General features: G+C 40.5%; 2 protein-coding genes and 1 long non-coding RNA gene across 5 annotated transcripts in view; 1 reads left to right on the forward strand and 2 right to left on the reverse strand.

Annotated features, from left to right (window-relative positions):
- LOC146389872 (low affinity immunoglobulin gamma Fc region receptor III-like) overlaps positions 1 to 23528 on the reverse strand; it is a 136235-nt gene that overhangs the window by 40218 nt on the left and 72489 nt on the right. The gene's annotated exons all lie outside the window — the stretch shown is intronic.
- On the forward strand, positions 1851 to 11164 carry LOC146389874 (uncharacterized). The gene is made up of 6 exons (XM_084913852.1): positions 1851 to 2151; positions 2723 to 2802; positions 7005 to 7109; positions 7835 to 7991; positions 8408 to 8465; positions 10389 to 11164. Exons 1-3 carry the CDS (start codon positions 2054 to 2056, stop codon positions 7106 to 7108), a joined length of 282 nt encoding a protein of 93 aa, XP_084769978.1. The 5' UTR covers positions 1851 to 2053; the 3' UTR covers position 7109; positions 7835 to 7991; positions 8408 to 8465; positions 10389 to 11164.
- Positions 13360 to 15914, reverse strand: LOC146389875 (uncharacterized). Of its 2 annotated transcripts, none has more exons than XR_014798546.1 (5): positions 15504 to 15914; positions 14920 to 15405; positions 13916 to 14426; positions 13689 to 13810; positions 13360 to 13546 (listed from the first exon to the last, which is right to left on the reverse strand). It is a non-coding gene; the product is annotated as an uncharacterized LOC146389875 (long non-coding RNA). The 2 variants fall into 2 exon arrangements; XR_014798547.1 differs by having other exon boundaries at positions 13916 to 14431.

The raw sequence follows: 23528 nt of genomic DNA on the forward strand, positions 1-23528 counted from the left end.
TTTGTTGTGCAGCTCAGCAGTGAGATCAGAACTAAAGAGAAACGACACTCAGGTTGATTTGAGGTGAACATAAAGAACAACTCCACACAAACAGCTGACAAACACACAAACTTGTCTCTCTCTGATATATCTGCTCATTTCGTTTTTGTTGCCAGCAACATGTTTCAGTAAGAGTCAGTCAGAGTCCACCTCCCCTCAAAGGGAAAGGGCTAAACCAAAACATGGATGTTTCATTACATTTGTATTACAACATGCTGATTTTAACACTATGATGTCTGAGTTTTGTCCCATATCCTTGAAGCTTTACCTACTAAAACTGTGTATTTTATTATCTTTACCGACATGAGGAGCAGAATTGACTGAAATCTACAGCTTTTATAAAGTGTAAAAACTTGAGATTTGATCATATATTCATGCAGTGTGTGAGTTTGTGAATAACTTTATGGCGTCATTGTGACCATGGGACATTGTACCAAAAATATGTACATTGTGTAGTACAATGTACAATGTACATGTGCTTTTAATATTCTGCATTAATCAACATGGTCCATTGAAATATTTTTTTCAAGCTCAACTTTGACCTTGGGCACTAACAATCAAGGTCAAATGTTTGGCGAGCCTTGGTAACACATGTCCTCCCCCAAGGTCTAGTGTATAGCTGTCAAGTTTGAAGATGATCCTTTAAAAAATGAATATACAAAAAAAATTAAATAGGAAGAATATGATTGTAATAAATAGTTGCGATTTTCACAGTCGGTGTGACCTTGAGAGCAATTTTTACTGAAATTAAATCAGGTTGGGCATCTACCATCACACAAAGTTTGAAAAAAATTATATATTAAAAACCGTGGATGTTAAATTGCTAACAAATTAAAAGAAGTGACTACATACTTCCTCCCTTCGGGGAGAGGCTACAGTTTGGACATCAAAAATAGTGTGTCAAAAAAAATAAAAAAATAAAAAAAAATAAAATAAAATAAAATGCTTTTAAATAACTCAGTAAAGTCATGTGTCCACTGTGCAGTTGTGTTGATATAATGAGTGAATGATTTGATCTTTTCACTGCCTGCTGTGTTTCCTCGACTCCTGAGCAAAGATAAAGAGTCAGTTCAGACCTGCAGTTGGTCCTCATGGTGTTTGAACTTGAATTCAGCCTGATTTGTTTTTCATGTCTTCTCCTCCATCATCAGTTATCAGGAGAGCAGACAGTCAAAGTACAAGAATTCAAACAAACACAGAGATTCTACTTACAGAGCAGACACAGCACAGATGTTTCCTTCATCGTCCTTCTCACTCATTTGAGCTTTTTTTCATTTCTGTCACTGACACCAAGTAAAGCCCGCCCTCTTCCTCTGAGCACCAGCTTTCTATTGGTTCAAACACAGAGGTGAGAACTATTTCCTTTCCATGTACCATATGTCCCCCTCAGTGAGAGAGGCAGATATGAGCTGAAACACAGGAATCAAACCAGGGACGCTGCTGTTATGGAGCTGAACTGGAACCATTCAGACACTGAGGCCCTCTGAACACATTTTAATTACAGCTGTGCAGAGACACACTGATGACTGACTGGAACACTATGATTCACATTTTACATTAACACCATCCTCACACATGGTTTATATATGGCCACTAGAGGGAGATGTTGGACTTCACATACTAACATGGAGGCAAGCAGACAACAATACTCCAGCACATTCATCCCATTTTATGTCACTTTATGTATTTCTGCATTTAGCTCTTTGTTTATCTGTTTAAAGCAGTTAAATAATCACATTGTAAGTTAAACCAACACTGGTGACTTTTTGTTTTTTTTTGTGGGCAGAGATCCTTCATTTCTCAACACGACTATTATTGTGACACATTTTACAGGAACTGTCACGGCTCGTGGGATGAGCAGTGTGGAATTATTAAAGGAGCCTAAACACAGGCAAACGATGGATGATATGAATGAATGTTTATTTTCAAAGTGTCAAAATGACACCAATAGGCAGCGGGGTATGAGAAGCAACTGAGAAAACCTAAAGTGGGAAAACTAAAGAGCAAACCTGAAATGATAACCAAACGGGGTGAAGGACAGAGAGACGCAGACAGATGGAGGGAAACTCCTCAGGATGATGGAGGGGATTATTGCAGACAAACCAGCAACAGGCAAGAGAACACACACGGATTAAATACACACAGCAGTAATCAAGGGATGCGAGACAGGAGAGGACAACACGTTCTCACTCCCAACTCGTCAAACGTGTGACCCATGGTCAGGCTCCCTCTGCTTCACTTATCGACGCGCAGGGTACCCCCCTCGCGTCGAGAATTGACGTGCAGGGTCCTCTCATTGAATACTATAGAGCTCCCTTAACGTTGCTTATTGACGACAAGAGATTTCCGCGGAAGAGCCTGTTGTCCATATATTTATACATTTCCAAAATCACATTGTAGTGACGTATACAGAACACAATAAATTATATAATGTAAGCAACTACCTGAGAAACAGCAGATACAGCAGATAAATGAATTATAGGCGGTTACTTTTGTATCGTTTATTGCATTTATGGAGGGAGTGGTGTATGCTGGGTAATGGCACAGCTAGCGACTGGGTGACTTTATTCACCCGCTTCGGCTGTTATCAGTCCATACAATGGGCGTTATTAGCACAAATCAGTCCCATAGATATGGGCCATCTCCTGCTAGATTGTTCAGAAGGTTGTTCTCATCCATCCAGATGGAGGATCACTAACAGGAGCGTGGAAGACTCCAGAATCCACTCTGGCTGGAATCCGGTGGATACAGCAGTGTGTACAGGTAAGACCATTTAAACGGACAGCATTTATAGAATGACTATTAAAAGTCAGCGAGTGTCAGTAATGTTAATGTGGTTATGTTAGTAATACACCGAGTGCTAATATAACAGCTTTAAGATGCATTTGTAGATATTATTACGTGTTTTACTGTCTTTATGGTGCTAGCTTAAAGTTACGTGTAAACGTTAGCTTATATTGGAGGAAAGCTGTTACTGGTTAAACGATGTTAGCACAGAAATATTAGCTTCTGTCATGACTGATGAAGTTACTAGTTAATAAAGTTTCCAGTAAAGTGTTTAATCGCAGCCACAGATTGACAGCAAATATCTCGATTAGCTTCAGTGCATCTATAATAAATATGTGCAAGTTTCAGTGCTTCGTTTAAACTGTATGACACTTATACTGACCCAGGGTCAGTGTAAAATACAATCCTAGCTGTGTGAACAAAGCCTGGCTCCTTTAATCCTGCATGACAAACCTCAGGATGCAGGTTATTGTTACTCTTTCCTGCTGGCACACCTGTCACACCTGAGAGTCAGCTAGAAACTTACAGTGACGTGGACATCATGCAAAGACTGCCAGACTCTGTAATACTGTAAATGATCAGTGACTCAGGTTAACACTAAACTTTAAACGGTACCTCTGTGTCTCTGTGTGCTGAACATCTAGGATTGAGTCAGGCTGCATTGACTGTGGGACTTTAATGTGTTAAAAGCAGGTTGAAGACGGCTCAGAAACATTTGAAGATTAAAATTTAGCATTATGGCTGCTGGTGGTTTGTAAAGCCTCTACTCAGCTGTATTTTTGTTACTAATTTATGTTTATTGTTGTTTAACACAGATTTCAGAAGAGCAAAGATGCTTAATAGTTTAACTAGATTGGAAATCAAAAAAGTCCAGATTCTTCTTCCACAGAAGTTTCATCTGTCAGTGTGGGTCTGCTGAGTCACCTGAAGAACTCATTTCATTCATTCTCCACATGATGTTCATTTACAGAAATGTTTCACAGGAACTGATTCCTCCCAAAGGGTGAACTAGGCAAGGCAAGGCAAGGCAAGTTTATTTGTATAGCACAATTCAACAACAAGGTGATTCAAAGTGCTTTACAGAGACATTAGAAACAAAAACAAATAAAAAGCATGATTTAAAATTGATTAAAACAAGCAAACAAACTAACAAACTAATTAACTAACAAACAAACAAAACTATATAAAATCAAAACAGATAAAATCAGAACAATAGATAAAATCAGTCGTTAAAATGTTAGTTTTGAAATTTAAGCTTAAAAGTGTGGATTTGGTGTTTTATTCAAATGCAGCTGAGAACAGGTGAGTCTTCAACCTAAATTTAAATAAACTGAGTGTTTCAGCTGATCTGAGGCTTTCTGGGAGTTTGTTCCAGATATATGGAGCATAAAAGCTGAATGCAGCTTCTCCGTGTCTGGTTCTGACTCTGGGAACTGATAAAAGACCGGATCCAGATGACCTGAGATATCTGGAAGGTTCATACTGGGTCAGGAGGTCACTGATGTATTTTGGTCCTAAACCATTCAGAGCTTTATAGACCAGCATCAGAACTTTAAAGTCTATCCTCTGACGGACAGGCAGCCAGTGTATAGACCTCAGAGCTGGACTGATGTGGTCCACTTTTTTGGTCTTAGTGAGGACTCGAGCAGCAGAGTTCTGAATGAGCTGTAGTTGTCTGACTGATTTTTTAGGTAGACCTGTAAAGATGCTGTTACAGTAATCAAGCCTACTAAAGATGAATGCATGGACTAGTTTTTCCAGGTCCTGTTGAGACAGATCTTTTATCCTTGATATATTCTTGAGGTGATAGTAAGCTGACTTTGTTATTGTCTTAATGTGTTTTTCTAGGTTTAGGTCTGCATCCATCACTACACCCAAATTTCTCTCCTGGTTTGTGGTTTTTAGGTGTATAGATTGAAGTTCTCTGGTGACCTGTAATCGTTTTTCTTTGGCACCAAAGACTATTACCTCAGTTTTGTTCTTGTTAAGCTGGAGAAAATTTTGGCGCAACCAGTCATTAATTTCCTCAATGCATTTACCAAGAGCCTGTACAGGGCCTCGGTCTCCTGGTGACATTGTGATATATATTTGTGTGTCATCTGCATAGCTATGATAGTTTATTTTGTTGTTCTTTATAATCTGTGCCAGTGGGAGCATGTAAATGTTAAACACAGGGGGTCCCAAGATGGAACCTTGGGGAACTCCACGTGTGATACTTGTCTGCTCAGATGTGAGAAGTTACCTATTGATACAAAGTATTTCCTGTTTTCTAAGTATGTTTTGAACCAGTTTAGTACAGTTCCTGAAAGACCTGCCCAGTTCTCCAGTCGTTTGAGTAATATGTTGTGGTCAACTGTATCAAATGCTGCACTGAGATCCAGTAAAACTAAGACTGACATTTTTCCACCGTCTGTCTTCAGACACATGTCATTAAACACTTTGGTCAGAGCGGTTTCAGTGCTGTGGTTCTGTCTAAAACCTGACTGGAAGGCATCATAGCAGTTATTCTGTGTTAAGAAGTAATTGAGCTGTTGAGAAACTGCTTTTTCAATGATCTTACTTAAAAATGGGAGATTTGAGATCGGCCTGTAGTTGTTCATTTGTGTCTTGTCAAGATTGTCCTTTTTCAGTATAGGTTTTATTACAGCAGTTTTTAGTGGTTCTGGAAACACACCTGACATTAAAGAAGAGTTGACGATCTGTAACAGGTCTGACTCCAAAGTCTTTGAGACCTTTTTGAAAAAACTTGTTGGCAGGACAGCTAAACAGCAAGAGGAGGAGTTCAGTTGACCTAAGATGTCCTCCAGGTCTTTGCTGTTAATAGGGTGAAACTGTTTGATGGTGTTTAAACAGTTTTTCGGTGGACACAGTACATATTCTGCATCTGCTGTTGATGTACCAATTGCTTGTCTAATCTTTTGGATTTTTTCTGTGAAGAATTTGGCGAAGTCATTGCAGGCCATGGTCGAATGAAGTTCAGCTGCCACTGACGCAGGAGGGTTTGTTAGCCTGTCAACTGTAGAAAATAAGACCCGAGCATTATGACTGTTTTTGGTGATGATGTCAGAGAAGTAGGACCTTCTTGCACTCCTCAGTTGTAAATTATAATTGTGAAGTTTCTCTTTATAGATGTCATAATGAACCTGGAGGTTTGTTTTTCTCCATCTGCGCCCAGCTTTCCTACACTCTCTTTTTTCATTTTTCACCAGTGTGGAGTTTCTCCATGGAGACTTTTTCCTTCCAGAGATAACCTTCACCTTAATGGGAGCAATAGTGTCCATTACATTTAACATTTTTGCATTGAAGCTATTGACGAGCTCATTGACTGAACCTCTGGACAGGTCAGGTGTTTATGGGAAGACCTGGTTAAAGATCTCACTACTGTGTTCAGTTATACACCGTTTTGTGATCACTGCTGTTGATATATTTGTGTGGGCTGAGATTTTACTTTCAAAGAAAACACAGTAATGATCAGACAGGCCCACATCAGACACAGTAACGTTTGAAATGCCCAGGCCCTTGGAGATCAGTAGGTCAAGAGTGTGTCCTCTATTATGTGTGGCCTCTGTTACATGCTGAGTCAGCCCAAAGTTGAGTGTTACTCAGGTCTTTAGTCCCTTTGTCCTGAGGGTTGTCCACATGGATGTTAAAATCCCCAACAATAATTACACAGTCGAAATCAACACAGATCACAGACAGCAGTTCACTGAGGTCATTAAAAAAGTCTGTGCAGTGTTTGGGAGGCCTGTAAACATTAAGAAACACAACTTTGGATGGGGCCTTCAGCTGTAAAGCCACATATTCAAAAGACTGAAAACTTCCAGGAGATAGCTGCTTACATTGAAATGATTCATTAAATAAGACAGCAACCCCTCCTCACCCTGGCCTCACTGATAAAACTGTAGTTAGGAGGGGTCATCTCGATGAGAACAGCTCCACTGTTACTTTGGTCCAACCAAGTTTCAGTTAAAAACATAAAATCAAGGCTGTGCTTAGTGATTAAATCATTAATTAAAAATGTTTTCCCAGCTAAAGATCTAACGTTTAATAAAGCCAACTTAAGTGTTTTAGAGGTATTATTTGCCCCCTCGTGTTTGGGACTAGTGGGAAAAACTAGTGTTTCCATAGATTACCTCTGTATGAATGCATGAAAGTGTTTGTCCTTTTTTGTTCCTCAGGTACAGTACGTGATATTAAGGGCAGGCGGTCAACACTGGGGGAAGACAAGAAGCAGACGTACTTCCAAGAGGGAGCTGCAGTGAGGACACAGCCTGGTCACTGAGGTCAGAATCTGAAACAGCTCAGGTTTATATTTTAGGGGTTATAAAAAAAATCTAAATGTATTTATAAAGAAACCTTTAAATAATAGTCATAATTATGATTATTATAAGAAATATCAAACATTTAAGTGGATTTTCTGTTACACATATTGTGTTAGCCCTGCAATAAACTGGCAGCCTGTCTTTGTCCTGTATCAGCTGGGATAGGCTTCATCCTCCCGCGACCTTGAATTGGATACATTGTATTCCAATTATGTAATCTGATCATTTACAAACTCAAGGTATCTAATCAAAATGTAAGTAATAATTATAAAATGGGAAAGCAGAAATAAGTGTGACATGAATGTAAATGTGTGAGCTGACATAGAGGACAGCTACATGCAGTCTGAAAAACCTTTGTTGTCAAGTTTGCAGGTATATCAGCACGAGACATTCTTACATAGAAGAGACGTTAAAGTCTAACTCAGTGAAGCATTATTGGTCCAGTCTGTTTGGATAAATATAGTAAGTTGATGTATGTGCATTTATTGACACATTTTCTTAAGTGCTTATCCAGTTCAGGATCACAGTGGAGCTGCAGCTGGATATGTTCAGTAAATAAACCTTACAAAAGTCAACAATAAACCTGCATCCATGTACGTTGTTGTCCACAGGATGAGAAAATCAAACTGGAAGACTGTGGAACATGTTAATAAATGTTTGTGTGTTTATGCCTGTGTCTTTCACAGGAGGCGCTGGAAGGTTTCCCTAATAGTTCCTGGTGAATCAAAGCAGAACCGTAAAGGTTGCTGGACTGCATGATGGCCTTACCCCGAGCAGTCATCCTGTTAAAGGAGGAACCAGTTAGAAGCTGTTTGCAAAGTAGCTGAGCAGATTTCATCTCAAGTAAGCAATTAACTGTTTGTTCATCTGTTCTGCCACTTAAAGAGCATTTAAGGACGTCTTTTGAGTGTCCAGTTGAATTAATTCTACTGGCTCTCATGGTCATTTGTGATTATGGACATATTTTTCATGTTCATCCAGCTATTTAGTAAATTCTATTTAGTAATATCTGTCAGTTATAAACTGTAATATAAATATAAAAATATGTAAATATCTCCTGTCCTTTGTTTTAATGATGCAAGTCTGTTATCGTGTTACATTAGCATTCCTCACATATCAATGAGATGCTGTACAGTACAATCCTACTGACACAGCAGAGGGATAACGACGGCTATTCAACATCGTTACACGACACATTCGAGCTGCATGATGCAGACAAAGTGACTAAATCATCTTTTTGTGGTTTGTCTTCAAACCAGCAGACAAAGCCGATGGCAGAAGATGTCGGAGAAGAACTTCAGGCCGTGGACTGAAAAGGTATTTTTTTCTTGTTATCAAAAGACATTTGGAGTGACGGCTTCTACAACTGGTTGCACTAAAGTAAAGCTTACAGTCTAAGAAGTGTTGATATTCAGCACAAAGAGAAAAGCTCACTTGTTTGAATGTATTTACAATCATAGTTTTATAAATTCTGACTGTAAACAGCTTTTACCGCTTTGATATTGTTTGACACTCGATATCGGGTTTAATTTAAAGGTTTCTGTGTCCCAATGAGCCATTTACACTGACTAGTGTTTCCCTTTAACTGTAACACATTCATTATTTAGTTCCAACAGAGAAATAACTGAACGTAAAAATGGCAGCCCTCAGGCCAGGTTTATAGAGATATATGCATGCATTATTAAATTTATGTATCCCAGATAATTGTTATACATCTAGTCATGGCAGACCCACCCCTTCCTCCCAAGTTAACTGCAACCCAAAAGAACTAGTGGTATTTACACACTCACAACCAGTGTGGGGTAAAAAGAGCCACCAAAAAGCTGTCAGCCACAGATGTGCTATAAGAGTTAGAAACTCTACTGTGAAATGCACTTCACACACGCACAGTTGTTTGTCGCCAGATGCCACATTTATTTACAGTTTACATATGTTATGACCGACCACAGTCTGACAGCTCCGGTCTCAGCTGATTTCCAGCCCCTGAGTCGCCGTGTTTTTAACTAGGCGGGCGTGATTAAGGATGCCGTGCAGGTGCGTCCGCCCTCCCTGCACGGCACCGCAGACCACGCCCCACCACATCTACTTATGGAGAAACTTTCTAAGTCTAACAGAGGACAGGTACTCCTGCCCAAATAACATGATATAACCCCACATACAGCCCAGCCATAAAATGAACCAAGTCATTTAGTTAAAGACAGCATGGGACCAAATGCATGTAACCAGCCTGCATCAACCTGATATTTCTTCCTCCTGAATTAAATGAATGAATGGATGAAAGTTAAATGACTACAAACCTAAAGCCACTAGTTCCCACACTGGAGCTCCCTGACACTGTTTGTTAACGGTATTTCGCTTGTATCAACAGTTGTAACAGGCTAAGATACGTGAGACACTGCATTGAATGATTGTCAAGTGTTCTCTGTCTGTGAGGTGCCCACACTTGAAAAAGACCAGACTTTGAATTTCACTCACTTTATTTTGACCAGCTGGTAGGTAGATGGATAGATATAGATATGTAGGTGAAAAACCTTTCAACACATTCAATAAAGAACATTTCATTAATCATTCAGATAAATTAAATGCATTATACAGAAGACAAATGAAATAACAAAAATATATACACTTCAGTAAAGCCACTTAACATAGCTAAAGCTAAATACTTTTGTCTAAACTATCATTTAACCCAGTTTAAGGTAGTTTTACCTTCATTGGTTTTTAATCACAGAGCTGAGTAATTTCAAACAACAAAGATGAAATAAACAATTACATTTTTAAAGTATACATTTTAGAGTTTGCAAATATTTTAATAAAGACTTTAACCAAGGATTTTCTTTTACAAAGAATTATTTTCCTTAAATCAAACCAAACATATTTACACTAGTTTTAAGATTTACCAAGGATTTGGGGTAACTATTTTTAGTATTAATTAACATAAATATGTGGGAAACACTATCTACATAAACAATTTACTCAAACTTAAATATTCATTTTAATATCAATATAATTTTTTGAACTTAAATGCAGTAACTATTTCCCAAAGCATAAATACATTTCCACAATTGAGCTTCCATAGTTCCCCAACATATAAGCAACAAATATGAGTCCAAGAGCTTACCGATAGCCCGTCTAGCTCAAAGTCTTCCTCACAGTGGAAAGTGGATTGTGCTTTGTTTGCTGTCCTCTCAGTATGTCACACCCGGGTCAAATGACTGCTGCATGCATTTTATGGTCTATTAGGCACGCCAGCCCTTGATTGCTCTAATTCAGCTCACCTGGCGGAGCGGCGCGCACCAGGCCGCGCTTAGCTGTAGATTGCACAAGGTCTAATCAGCAGCCACGCGCAAGCAGCAGCACAGAGCAGGTAGTGGGCAAGAGGAGGAAGAGAGGAATAACAGCCACACCTACTAGGTCAGCGCGACAATGATTGTTCCTGTCTTAATGGTTTCAGCTGACTGGTTTCAGCTCAGATGTTCTGCTTTTTCCTTTCAGTAGATCAAAGCACCTCGTGCTCCTTCTGCTTCCATTTTAATGGCAAGAAGAAGAAGAAGAAGAATGCTTCAGCGAAGTGGCGTTCATGGTCTCAGTGAACAGTCACGGTCACACACTGCATGTGGTTTTAAAAGCAACATGTCTGTTCACCACAACAATGGAGATGTGTAATATTAGTGCAGCTACGGTTTGTTTTTGAACATCAGTTCTGTTTTCTACTTTGATCACTTAGACCAAAAAAGTGTTGTTTTCAGATTCTTTCTTTTACATCTATAAACCACCTGTTCATTTTTTATTACAATTAGTTTCACATAAATGTTAGTGTTTCCTTTATGATCTTTTAATGCTTACACTACACTGTACATGTCTACATTAGAGACATTTCTGTTACCTGTTTCTGTTGACTCAGAGTTGTGAAATGTTCTTTTATTTGATACACAATATGAAGTTCATAATTTTCTTACAAATAAAACTCTAATGACAAACATGAACAGCTGTGCTTATTTCTGAGACATGAGTTTTTGAATGTGTTGATATTTAGACAGTGTGCATCTGTATGCTGAAACTGTAATGGTGAACCTGAGGTGATGGTCAACAGAAGGCAAATATATATCAATATAAAACAATATTGAAGTAATGTCTTTACCCTCTGCAGCGTGTGGATGCTGTGCACGCAATCACCTTATTCACTGTAGTAAACATGCACCGCTAGCTCACGTGACTGACTGTCTCCATAGTTACATCGTATATTATTAGCTATGTAAACAGCTTCCAAAGATACCGTCATAGCTCTCTGCAGCTGTAACACTTAAACACTTTGCAAATCATTTCACGTGTTTGATAGTTATGAAGACAGAATATGTTTTTAAGGTCATGCTAGGCGGTTGCTATGGTGGTTGCTGTGGACTTGGGTGGACCGCGTCCGATTCCTGTTATTAGCTGTCCGCCGTAGGAAGGCTGCGTTCCATTTACAAGTAGTGACAGTCTGCCGCAACTCGAACTCAAACCCCGCTTTGTTCTTTAATTATAGGCCTTTTATAGCCGTCCATGACACGCACACACACACACACATAAAACACTTTGCCTCACAATGACAGTGCAAGTTTACCTAACCTAACCTTTAAAGTATCTGATATAGGATAGAAAAATGAAGCAACCAGAGATTTAATGATGAAGACTCTGGGTTCTGTAGTTCACGTTTTACAGTCCTGAATGACTCTTTGCATATGATTTATTGAAGAGGACTTTAGAATGCACTTTACATTTAGACTGTTGCTGTTTCATTTTTTACATTGTTGCCGTGTTATGTCATGAATAAGGTTCACCTGCTGGGGGTTTGATGGATCAGCTGGACAATACAGTCAAAGACAGACTTCATTCATCATATGCAAGAATCCTAGTTGGATTTTTGTTTTCACTCATATTTTTGAACCAAATATTGGAAACAATTCTGACAGACTGGATACCTGGTCAGGGTGTACATTACCTTTTACTCAAGAATCCCAGGACAGAGCCCTGCCCCACCATGAGCCTGGGTGGATACGTGGTTATAATATAAAAGGACCAATACTGAATATGAATATTTCATGAAAATCAAATTATAATACAAATTCCTAGGTGTTTGTTATATCCAGCAAGAGTAATATTGATTACATATGTCTGAATTGCTAACCCTAACCCTAGCTCAACAGACCACAATGCCCTGGACTGTCAGTATTATTACATGCTGTGAACATAAGTAGCTTTGATCACAGTTTATGTTGTAAAAGAAAAGGAATATTGAAAAAAAAGATCAACATTGTGATATTATTTCTTCCAAACTGACCAGAAACATGCTTGTCAGACTCTCACAGCAAAGGATCAGACTCACTGTGCATGACGGCTCAGGCCAATGATGTCTGTTAGATTGTCAGTTGTTTAGTGCTTCTGTACAGTTAGTGTCACCGTCTCTATTTCAGAATAATTAATATGCGGAAAACACTAAAAGTTGATTGTCTTCCAATATTCTAGCATAATTAAAAAACTTTGACTTTGTAAGTACATATTATTAGTCCTAATTCCAATATGATTCTTCATAACTCCTGCTTTGAAATACTGAACTTTGAAATTTACTTGATGAAAGATCATTTACAGTGGCACTCTGTCAGGATAATTCTGACTGTAAGATCACTGTATTAATCTGAATCCTTCTGCAATGTGCTGTGAATGAATGCTGATGCAACTCACTGTGGGAAAGCTGTTAATAAAATGAATCTGTGACACATGCAACACATTCACAGAGGAAGAGGACACAAAGGGAGGACACGCAGAGGCTGTGTTAAAGTCAGAAATCCAAATCTTTATTAAAAAACAGGCGGCGGTAGCAAACAGGAAGACAAGCAGTCCATCAAACAGTCTACAGGGTCAAACATACAGAGAATTCAAACAGCAGTAAAAAAAAAAAATAACTGGACACTGAAAAACTTAAAGCAATGTGTGACGCAATAAAAGGAAGCAGCGCAGTTATTCACTGAATTATCATCAATTACAACAGAGAAAAAGAGAAAAGGAGAAAAACGATGATTTCTAAGAAAATAAACCTTGATGGAAACATACAGAATGTAAACTGTGTGAGTTTGGTGAACTTTGTTAGTAACAAATGAGGTAAAAAAAAAAAAAAAAAAAAAAAAAGAGAGACAAAAACTCAGTACTCATTAATAATTAGAAAGCATCTAAACATTCTGGTCATGGATTTTTACAGTCTTAGTTCCGCTCGCTGTCATCATGATCATGATCAATGGCGAGGTCCTGAGGTGGGCGGGGCTGTCTCTGGTGATGTCACCATGAAGGAACAGCATCTGGCACGTGTTGCTGAAACATCCCAGTACACTGGTGTAGTTTCCTCTCCAGCTGTTTGACATGTGACACTTGAACATTAAGGGGAAGAAGAAGAAACAGTGTTAGGTCAGGTGACCACATGGTTTCTAAAGTAACTGACAGGAAGTAACCAGGCCGTTAGAAATGGATGGCATGTGTTTAGAGTTACTGTAGTTGGGTAACTCTACTTACCAAAAGCAGAAGCACACAGATGAAGGATCAGATGCTGAATGTTGCAGGAACATGCTCATGTGTGGTGATCATTCAGTGCTGCTCCGGCAGGTTAGACAGTCCAAGACTGATATGCTGCCCATCTGAGAGTTTGAAAACACACATGCAAAGATTTATTTTGTATTACAGTCAAAGTTGGATGTTCACTTTTGTCCTTTAAAAATACTTGTGTATTTGAAAGCACTAACATTTAAGGATGACTTGGATTGTCTCCTTTAAAGGGGAGACAAGTGTATCCACTGATCTACGTCACTTTACCTGGATGATGACGACTCCTCTCTCCCTCACTCAGAAACACTCCTAATATAACCAAGCAAATAAATAATATTGAAGATTTACTTACATCATTACAAAAACAGCAAAAACATCTCCCTTTGATTCTATTTCTCCATTCCTGCTGAACATCAGGCAACAAATATCTCAATAAATCACAGTAAAATGTAAAGCACATATTTTCTTTGTCTAACCTCTGCAGAGCCTCTGTCAAGAAAAACATATCTGTAAGCATAAAACAAATATACATTTCATAACACGTCACTGGACAAACCTCGGTCAGTTGATTTCCTCTGTGCAGTGCAGACGAACATCAGTCAGCAAGTCAAGGTGGTGAGATGGACTGGTGTCCTTTGTGACTCTGCTGGTTCTTCTGAGGAAACACCACCGTCTCTCCACACCGTCACCATCTGTGAGCACAAACTGCTGCTCTGCCAGCATGTAGGAAATCACATATCACACACACAAGGGTGAAGAAACATTAGAGCTCAACTATGGATACTTTAGATCTAAACAGATCAAACTAGCTCTTAGTTTCAACAATCAGTGAACAGACAAACAATGATACCATACTGATTCTGTATGAATACAATATGGTATTTTCAATACAGGTGTCAAATTAATTTAGTAAAACTAATACAGATATATGTATATATTTTTTTGATAAATTAGTTTGCTAAATTATACGAATACATTTTTATTTTTTTTCATTTAACAATTGCAACTGAAAGAAATTAAATATTGAACAAAAATATATTGTCACATTCTGAGCATGCTCAGCATGCTGACAGACTTGAAGTTGCTACAGATTTTAAGAAGTGATAATTATAGGGAAAAAACTTCTCTTTTTCATCCGTTTAATCAAACATTTGATGCCTCAGCTGTCTCAGTCCTATAGCGTTCTGCAACTACAACTAACCTGAGGCTTGGATTTGGCTGCAGGTGCCCCTGTACATCCTTCTCAACATGTGGGTACCATTTAATCACACTTCTTCCTGAGCTTTGCTTCATCACAAGACCAAAGGTGGCATCCCGTGTCACGGTCTTATCATCATCCAGAAGAAACATTTGAAGAAACATCATGGAGAAGAAACATTTACGCGCCTCCTGGTTTTGTTTTCTGATCCTGCAAAAAGACTGAGGACAACAAAGCCCAGAGAACACGAGATACACAACATCCAACATTCAGACTCAACAGCCTCCATGAATGAAGAGCACCAGGTTGGTTCAGTTATAGTAGATATAAGCATACTTCACATTACTGGGTATGAATAATAATGAGGAGGTAAACTTTGAAGATGCAGAGCATGATGTCCCATCATCAGACTGCAAACAAACATCCACCAGGCTTCTTTGTTGGCAAAATTGATGATTCTCCCATCAGGGATCAGTAGAGTGTATTAACCTGTGGTATAAGCAGCAGTCACTGAAATATTACTGTTTCAGATAAGAAATCTACCACATAAAAGCCAGGGTGGGAGGGATCTCTGCAAACTGACTTACCTCTGCAAGTGTGAAGCTCAACAAAAATCTGACTCTCCAGTCACAGACAAACTAAAAACTCCAGCTGGGAGATAGAAAACGCTGTCTGGGTCCTGCTGGATGTTGCTGGTCAGAGTCCCACATTAGCACTCTGCTAGTTCTCCACAGACAGTGACTGTGGAGAACTGTTCTGGAAAACAGAGAAGAGAATTAAAATAACGAAAAGCCAAACAGGATTTCCACAAAGACTCTCTTGGAATCAGCAATCAAAAAAATCACTGGTTCATATTTCAATTAAATATGAACAGGTTCCTTAAATGTACGCAGTTCAGATCTGATTTAATTTAATTTCCTTCACACAGCACATTTGTCCAGGCTGACAGGTAAACATAGAATTAATCTCAGGTAACATGACTCATAGTAGAGATTCAGTAAGAAAGATTGCCAGCTCTATTATTATTACCACACAATCCAAGGACACACCAACAGCTCAGATTTCTAGAGCTATTTAAACAAATGTCAGTCTATCCATTCATTTTCTTCTGAATATTCAATTCATGTTCACAGTGGGAGGGTGGGGGGTGTCGTGGAATTTTTAAAATAAAGTCTGCAACACAGAAAAAGCTGTGATCAAGCTATTTATTACTGCGCACAGGAGAGCCAACACACATCAAACATCACAGTTCACAGTCAGCGCTGCCACAGAAGTGGTGCTCCCACTCCTTTATGCATTCCAAGGAAGAGGGAGGAAGTTAAACTGATCCTACCACACTTCACGTGTCTCGCTATGAAACCTAACCGATCAATGGTTATGCTGTTTTGTGCCCTTGGCCTTATCAGCACCTGTAAAGGGAGTTGTTTTCTCAAACTGCTGACGCTGAAGTAAGTTCATCTAGTTTTAGAAACTTTCACTGAACAGTAACAGTGTCACAACTAAGCATATGCATAAGCACTTAAATACTTTAAATGAGAATAACAGAAAATTTCTATTACAGAGGCTAGAGCCTGTCCCAGTAGTCATAGGTAGAGCACACCTGGACAGGTCACCAGTCTGTCAGAGGACTAACACAGAGACAGACATCAGAGTAACAAATCTATTTAAAATTAATGTAAGTTTGCTGCAGCTGTATGTATGAACATGTGTTTCTGTGCTCACAGTCCACCTCTCAGGAACCTGGAGTTCATTTTAAGTCTACTTTAAACAGACCTCACAAAAGGCTGATGTGGCTGGATCAGTAGTCTGATTTAAGTACAATACCTTTGGCCAGGGATTAATCTGGTGCATCGCTTCACTGCAGTCTTACGTATTTTCCCCACACCTGAATTAAAAAAATACTGATATATACAAATAACAGCTTCAGCTGATGCAGCCTGACTCAATCCTAAATGTTCAGCACACACAGAGAGACACAGAGGTACCGTTTAAAGTTTAGTGTTAACCTGAGTCACTGATCATTTGCAGTATTACAGAGTCTGGCAGTCTGCTTCTAGCTGACTCTCAGGTGTGACAGGTGTGCCAGCAGGAAAGAGTAATAATAACCTGCATCCTGAGGTTTGTCATGCAGGATTAAAGGAGCCAGGCTTTGTTCACACAGCTAGGATTGTATTTTACACTGACCCTGGGTCAGTATAAGTGTCATACAGTTTAAACGAAGCACTGAAACTTGCACATATTTATTATAGATGCATTGAAGCTAATCGAGATATTTGCTGTCAATCTGTGGCTGCGATTAAACACTTTACTGGAAACTTTATTAACTAGTAACTTCATCAGTCATGACAGAAGCTAATATTTCTGTGCTAACATCGTTTAACCAGTAACAGCTTTCCTCCAATATAAGCTAACGTTTACACCGTAACTTTAAGCTAGCACCATAAAGACGGTAAAACACGTAATAATATCTACAAATGCATCTTAAAGCTGTTATATTAGCACTCGGTGTATTACTAACATAACCACATTAACATTATTGACACTCGCTGACTTTTAATAGTCATTCTATAAATGCTGTCCGTTTAAATGGTCTTACCTGTACACACTGCTGTATCCACCGGATTCCAGCCAGAGTGAATTCTGGAGTCTTCCACGCTCCTGTTAGTGATCCTCCATCTGGATGGATGAGAACAACCTTCTGAACAATCTAGCAGGAGATGGCCCATATCTATGGGACTGATTTGTGCTAATAACGCCCATTGTATGGACTGATAACAGCCGAAGCGGGTGAATAAAGTCACCCAGTCGCTAGCTGTGCCATTACCCAGCATACATCACTCCCTCCATAAATGCAATAAACGATACAAAAGTAACAGCCTATAATTCATTTATCTGCTGTATCTGCTGTTTCTCAGGTAGTTGCTTACATTATATAATTTATTGTGTTCTGTATACGTCACTACAATGTGATTTTGGAAATGTATAAATATACGGACAACAGGCTCTTCCACGGCAATCTCTTGTCCTCAATAAGCAATGTTAAGGGAGCTCTATAGTATTCAATGAGAGGACCCTGCACGTCAATTCTCGACGCGAGGGGGGTACCCTGCGCGTCGATAAGTGAAGCAGAGGGAGCCTGACCATGCGTCATACGTTTGACGAGTTGGGGGAGAGGAACACACCTGGGAGAAATCACGGCTGACGAGACAGGGGAAGGTAAACTGAACACACTCAAAATGAGACAGAGAATTTAGAATAAAACAGGAAACTAACAGGCATAGAGAACCAGACAAGACACTGAACTTAACAGACAGACTCACGAGCAGACACAGTAACACCAAAGACAGACAGAGGGAACACAGTATAAAACAAAACCCTAACACATAGCAAACCTAAACAAAAAACATAACAGAATAAACAAAAACATAGAATAATATAAAGAAGTCAGACTCAGTGTTTTGTGTTTCTTTATATTATTGAAAGGATCATGACAGGAACAAGACTTAAACTGATTTTTATAAGAAAAAAATGCCTGTGTTATGGTATTTATTCTATAAAAAGTTTTAGTAGTTTCACTGCAGATGTACTTGGTCATCTAAATAACGTTCACAAATTATATGTACTGTCAGATGAAGATGATGAGACAGCAGGGATGATGATAAGGCTGATAGAGGCTCCTGATTTTATGGTCTGTTCATAATTTCAGTTCAGCATTTGCTCAAGAATGAATTACAAATATACATTGTATGGTATATTACATAATACTTACTGTGTTATTACAATAATCAGTTTTACAGTATTAAACAACTACCCCAAAAGATGGTGGAGTGGGCTCATTGAACACTGGTGAAATCTTAAGAAAAAACAAAAAACAGAAACAGAATTTATTTCATTTGACAGACTAGTTACATATTACAAAACAATAATATGATAAACTTTTCAGATTGGAGTGGTAAAGGAATCAAATGCTTAGAACATATATTAGAATGAACAGAATTTATTCCATTTGACAGACTAGTTACACAATATGGGATCAACAAGAAAAGATTTTTAGAATATCAACAAATTAAATCCATAGTAAAAAAAGAAATTTAAACCGGGTCAAGTTGAACTACAAACACCACCAAATGTGGTTCAATTTCTTACTCTTAAAACCCCCAAATTACTATCCAAAATATACAGAATGCTTTCTAAAACAGATGAATCAATATCACTTCCTATTGCAAAATGGGAAGCAGATTTATCAGTTAACTTAGACCAAAACTTCTGGTCTCAGATTTGCTTAAAAACCTTTCATCTAATCAGAAATCCCAGTCTTCAATTAATTCAATACAAAATACTACATAGAGTGCACTATACAGGTCATCGGATGTTCAAGATGGGCTTTACGTCTACCAACAACTGCTCACACTGCCAAACCAATTCACCGGACAATTATATCCACGCTCTTTGGTTCTGTCCACCAGTTCAGAAGTTTTGGCGCGAGATATGTGCAGACTTATTGAAGTGTCTGAAATGTAACATTCCAACCTCCCCTCTAGTGTGTTTGTTGGGCAGCTTAGATAATGTCACTACAGAAAAGAATATAGCCCATATGGTTTTCACTGCCCTATGCATAGCCAAGAAAACAGTCCTCATGAACTGGAAAAATAAAAATAATCTTAATTCTAACCAATATAGAAATTATCTATTAGATTACATTAGTCTTGATACAGCCTCTGCCACCACATCAGATCAATTGCTCTGGGCTCCTTTGATCAGCTCCATCACCTAGTGGGGGTGGGGGGTCATAGTTTGGTCCCACCTTCGCTGTTGTGATTGGTGTGGGGGTAGGGACAGGCTTAGGGCGTCGGGGGGTTCCCCAGGAGCATCTTCCTTGGGGGACTCAACCCTGGGTAGCGGTCATGGCCTATTAAGGGCTCTGTTGGCTCTCAGGTGACGGTTTCCTCGTGGCTGCGTGCAGCGGGGCTAGGGGAGGGTCTGTGCTGACGGACGTGGGTTACTGACCTGGTAGCCTGGCTGCCCCTGGGTGGGTCCGGGACGGGCGTGAAGTTCTGGGGGTGCTCCGTCTCTGGGTTGGGGCCCTGGCCGGGCCTCGGGGGCTTGGATCCTGGTTGGTGTGTTGCTGGGGTTGTGGGCGGGTGGGTGTATGGGGGCCCAGCCCTGGAGCAGGGTGCCGCCGGTGCATCGAGCCACCTGGGGGGCTCTCCAACTGGTGGGGGAGGTTGTTACACCTTGCAGGAGCTCTCCTTTCTTCAGGAACTCACTTTGCAGGAGGGGGAGATACAGGAGAGGTGGAGGAAGATCTCAAACTGGGCGTCTATTGTCTTGTGTAGTCTGGAAGATGAGTGGATGACGGGGTGGGTGCAGTTTTCTCTGTGGTGGGGTCGGGTGGGCTGTCCCGAGCTCTGTGGGGCCGGGCGGCGCTGCTGTACTGGGCCCCGGTCCGGATGGGCCTGGGCCCCCTTTCCCTGGTGGGTTGCAGAGTATGGGGGTGCCTACTGGGGTCAGTGGGGGGAGCTGGCCCCAGGGAGGGGTCACTTGCCCCTCCCTTCCTTCCCTCCCCATCTCCAGCTGCCTCCCTCTTCCTGCTCCACCACAATCACCCACACATGCAGGGCCTTGGGGTAAAGGTGTGTCACCAGGGTGCAGGGGAGGCATCCCCCCCCCTTCTGTCCTCTTCTGGCTGCCTGTGCCTCAATTTTATCTCACAACTTAGACATTCACATTACTCACACTCTCATAACACATACATATAGGATATTGGGGGTGGGCACGCTACACGGACTCCAAATTACCATCAGGGTGTACACCTCACCCCTGGCGTCGTTGCCCACCTTTCAATTTTAAATACACGTAGACATTGAGGGCTATCAGGAGGGGCTATGCGCTTACCTGCTGCTCTCTGGCAGGTAGCTCCATGCCCTCCTGGGTTTTAAATGCACCTTAGAACACACATGCATCAACACTACATATGAGCGGGCGGAGGGAGGTTTGGAGTCTTCACACACCCCCGTTCTCTGCGACCTGCTGGAGCGGGGGGCCAGGAGGAGGAGTTGGCCGTCCGACTGGGGTCTGGAATGTGGGGCCTCCCTGCTGCTGCGGAGTCGGGGCAGTCTGCTTCTCCCCATCCCAGGGAAAAGGGTAACACCACCTGGGTCTGGGTGCAGTTTCCCCCTCCAGGGGCAAAGGCACCTAGACCCGGTTCTTAGAGTACGCTTGGGGAGTGTGATTGTGTGTACAGTGTCTCTCTATGTCTGTCTCCACGTTGGTTGAGTGTTGAGTAATTGCATATGAGAGCATGAGGGTGGGAATGGATGTTTGTATCTGTATGTGCCTGTATGTCTGTGTCTATATGTCAGGTTGGGTGTCAGACGCCACCTCTCTGGGGACATCTCAGGCCCTCTAAGGTATGGAGGCCTATCTCCCCCCACCACTTCCCCTGCCAGTGGCAGATGCCCTCAGACATTGGTGCATTGGTGGTTCTTGGTGTCTGGGGATGGGCGTCCAGGTACACACCGGCTCACTCCTTGGTGGCTGCTTATCGGGGCCTGGAGCCTGGGGCTCGCTGGGGCCACTTTGGGGGTGGGGTGCCCTCGGCCTCTCGGCCTGGGGCTCGGTCACTCTGGCACAGCTGGCTGCCGGCGGAGCTCACGGGCACGTCACTGCAACCCCCCCTGGCTTCTGCTCCGCGGCTGCTGAGTGACCCCTCATCTGGGACTCTCCTCAGCTCTTTCTGGGATAGTGGCGCGGCTGCCCCTCTGTTGGTCTTCCTTGGTCTCTTGTGTTCTGAGGGCCTCTGGATGTCTGGAGTCTTGATCTCCTCCATACCTGCTTCATGCCCTGGAGGACGGGGCTGTGGCTCCCCACACCCTCTAGCAGATCATTACATGAAGGAACCTTTTAAAAACAAGCGCGTTCATGCTCACAGGTGTACACACAGGTGCTCACACACACAAACTACACCCTTTTTGGCTCCTACCTCAAAGCACACTGTGCGCTGTCGATATTACGTGCTGCACAATAATGTTTAATATTTAGTATTTATTGTTATATTCCCATAGATCATCGTGATGTTGTTTATTGTATTGCTCTCGTTTTCTTCTGCTTGTTTTCTTTTTTCTTTCTCAACAGGTGATCCAGGTGATTGATATATGTATTTTTTTGTCTGCTTATTTAGTTGGTTTTTGTTTTTTTCGCCCTTTATCCCCGTCCCTCTTCTCCATTGTTTTTCCCCCTCTCCCTTTCTCCCTTTTCTTTTCCTCATTCAAGTCTGTCCCGTATCTAGCAAGTGAAAATAAAAAATAAATAAAATAAACAATAAAAGGTGAATCAAATAGACCATTACGGCAAGGCTGGGATGGTCAATTTGGTAAAGTAAATCCGTTGGGCATCTTTCTTCGCCTTTAGACAATAATTCTGATGGCAAAAGAGCCAAATGGGACAGGTAAAAAAAAACCCTTTTTTTTTTTAAATTTGCAAATATAATATATATTACATAATATTCACTGCATGGACGACCTGCAGAGCAGAGCCCTGAAGAACTGACATGCTTGTGTTTCTGAACTCAAAACACATTATAAACTGACCTACTGAGTATATCGTTATGTTTACCTTTATGTGGCACTATGTTAAAGACAGAGACATGAAAATAGTAGCCCCCCATTTTATTTGATGCTCAGAGACATTTTATTTTATTAAGGCCACTGTAATGTCAGTTTTACTGTTGTATAAGTTCCACCAGCAGAGGGCGCTCAGTCCTGTACTCATCGGTAGCTAACGCTACACTAGAAGAAGTAGTGTCAGTGGTGAAGAGGCAGCGTACGGCCCGCGCGCCGAAAGAACTGATTAATCATACATTTTTCTGTCTTTACAGGTAAGCTGGGTGGTTGGTAATATAAAACAGAGGTTCTAAAAGTGACAGACAGCAGTGGCGATTAATGATAAATGTTTTGTTTGTGGCGAATGTTAAGCTAAAGATCTAATTTCCAAGTTGGTCCAGTTGTTAGCCTGTGCCGATCCTAGTGTTAGACTGTACCTAAAGCTTGTGAGTTCATTGCAGGTATATTGTTGGGTTAAAGCTACACTTAATATGTTTTGCACAATAAGAGAAATGTAAGTTGTTTTATGTTTAGTTCATGAAGAGTGAATGCTATAGAAATATATTAAGAAAAATGTTTATTTGAAAGGGATAGAGTTGAATAAATACAGTTAATAAGACAGGTTCATAAATAGATTAAAACAGAAGTAAAAACAAGATAAAACTGTAATGAGAGTTCCCTATGTTATTCATGCGTATAGTAAAATGTATTTTTGTGATTTAACCAGTTTATAAAAGTGGTGCATATGAATATGAAACTGTATAAGTTACTTGTATAAAGTAATGTTGTCGACACTAGAAGAAGTAGTGTCAGTGGTGAAGAGGCAGCGTACGGCCCGCGCGCCGAAAGAACTGATTAATCATACATTTTTCTGTCTTTACAGTTTTCTGTAAAAATAAATATGTTGCACGGGAGATGAATTGGCCCATCATTTCAGCGGTGTAACATTTACGTTACAGAGGCGATATGCCTCGGTAAAATGTCAACCATATTTGCAATTCCGTAAACTCA

The sequence above is a fragment of the Perissodus microlepis genome, chromosome 3 (assembly GCF_051167445.1).
Source record: "Perissodus microlepis isolate ML-2025 ecotype Zambia chromosome 3, ASM5116744v1, whole genome shotgun sequence".
In the NCBI taxonomy this organism is placed as follows: Eukaryota; Metazoa; Chordata; class Actinopteri; order Cichliformes; family Cichlidae; genus Perissodus; species Perissodus microlepis.

Bases quoted from the DNA above. Each gene is read 5' to 3' on its own strand.
- LOC146389874 (XM_084913852.1), top strand. From the start codon at position 2,054: ATGATAACCAAACGGGGTGAAGGACAGAGAGACGCAGACAGATGGAGG. The intron at 2,152-2,722 runs GCAAGAGAACAC...TCATCCATCCAG, and splicing joins TGCAGACAAACCAGCAACAG to ATGGAGGATCACTAACAGGA. The intron at 2,803-7,004 runs GTAAGACCATTT...TTTGTTCCTCAG, and splicing joins GGATACAGCAGTGTGTACAG to GTACAGTACGTGATATTAAG.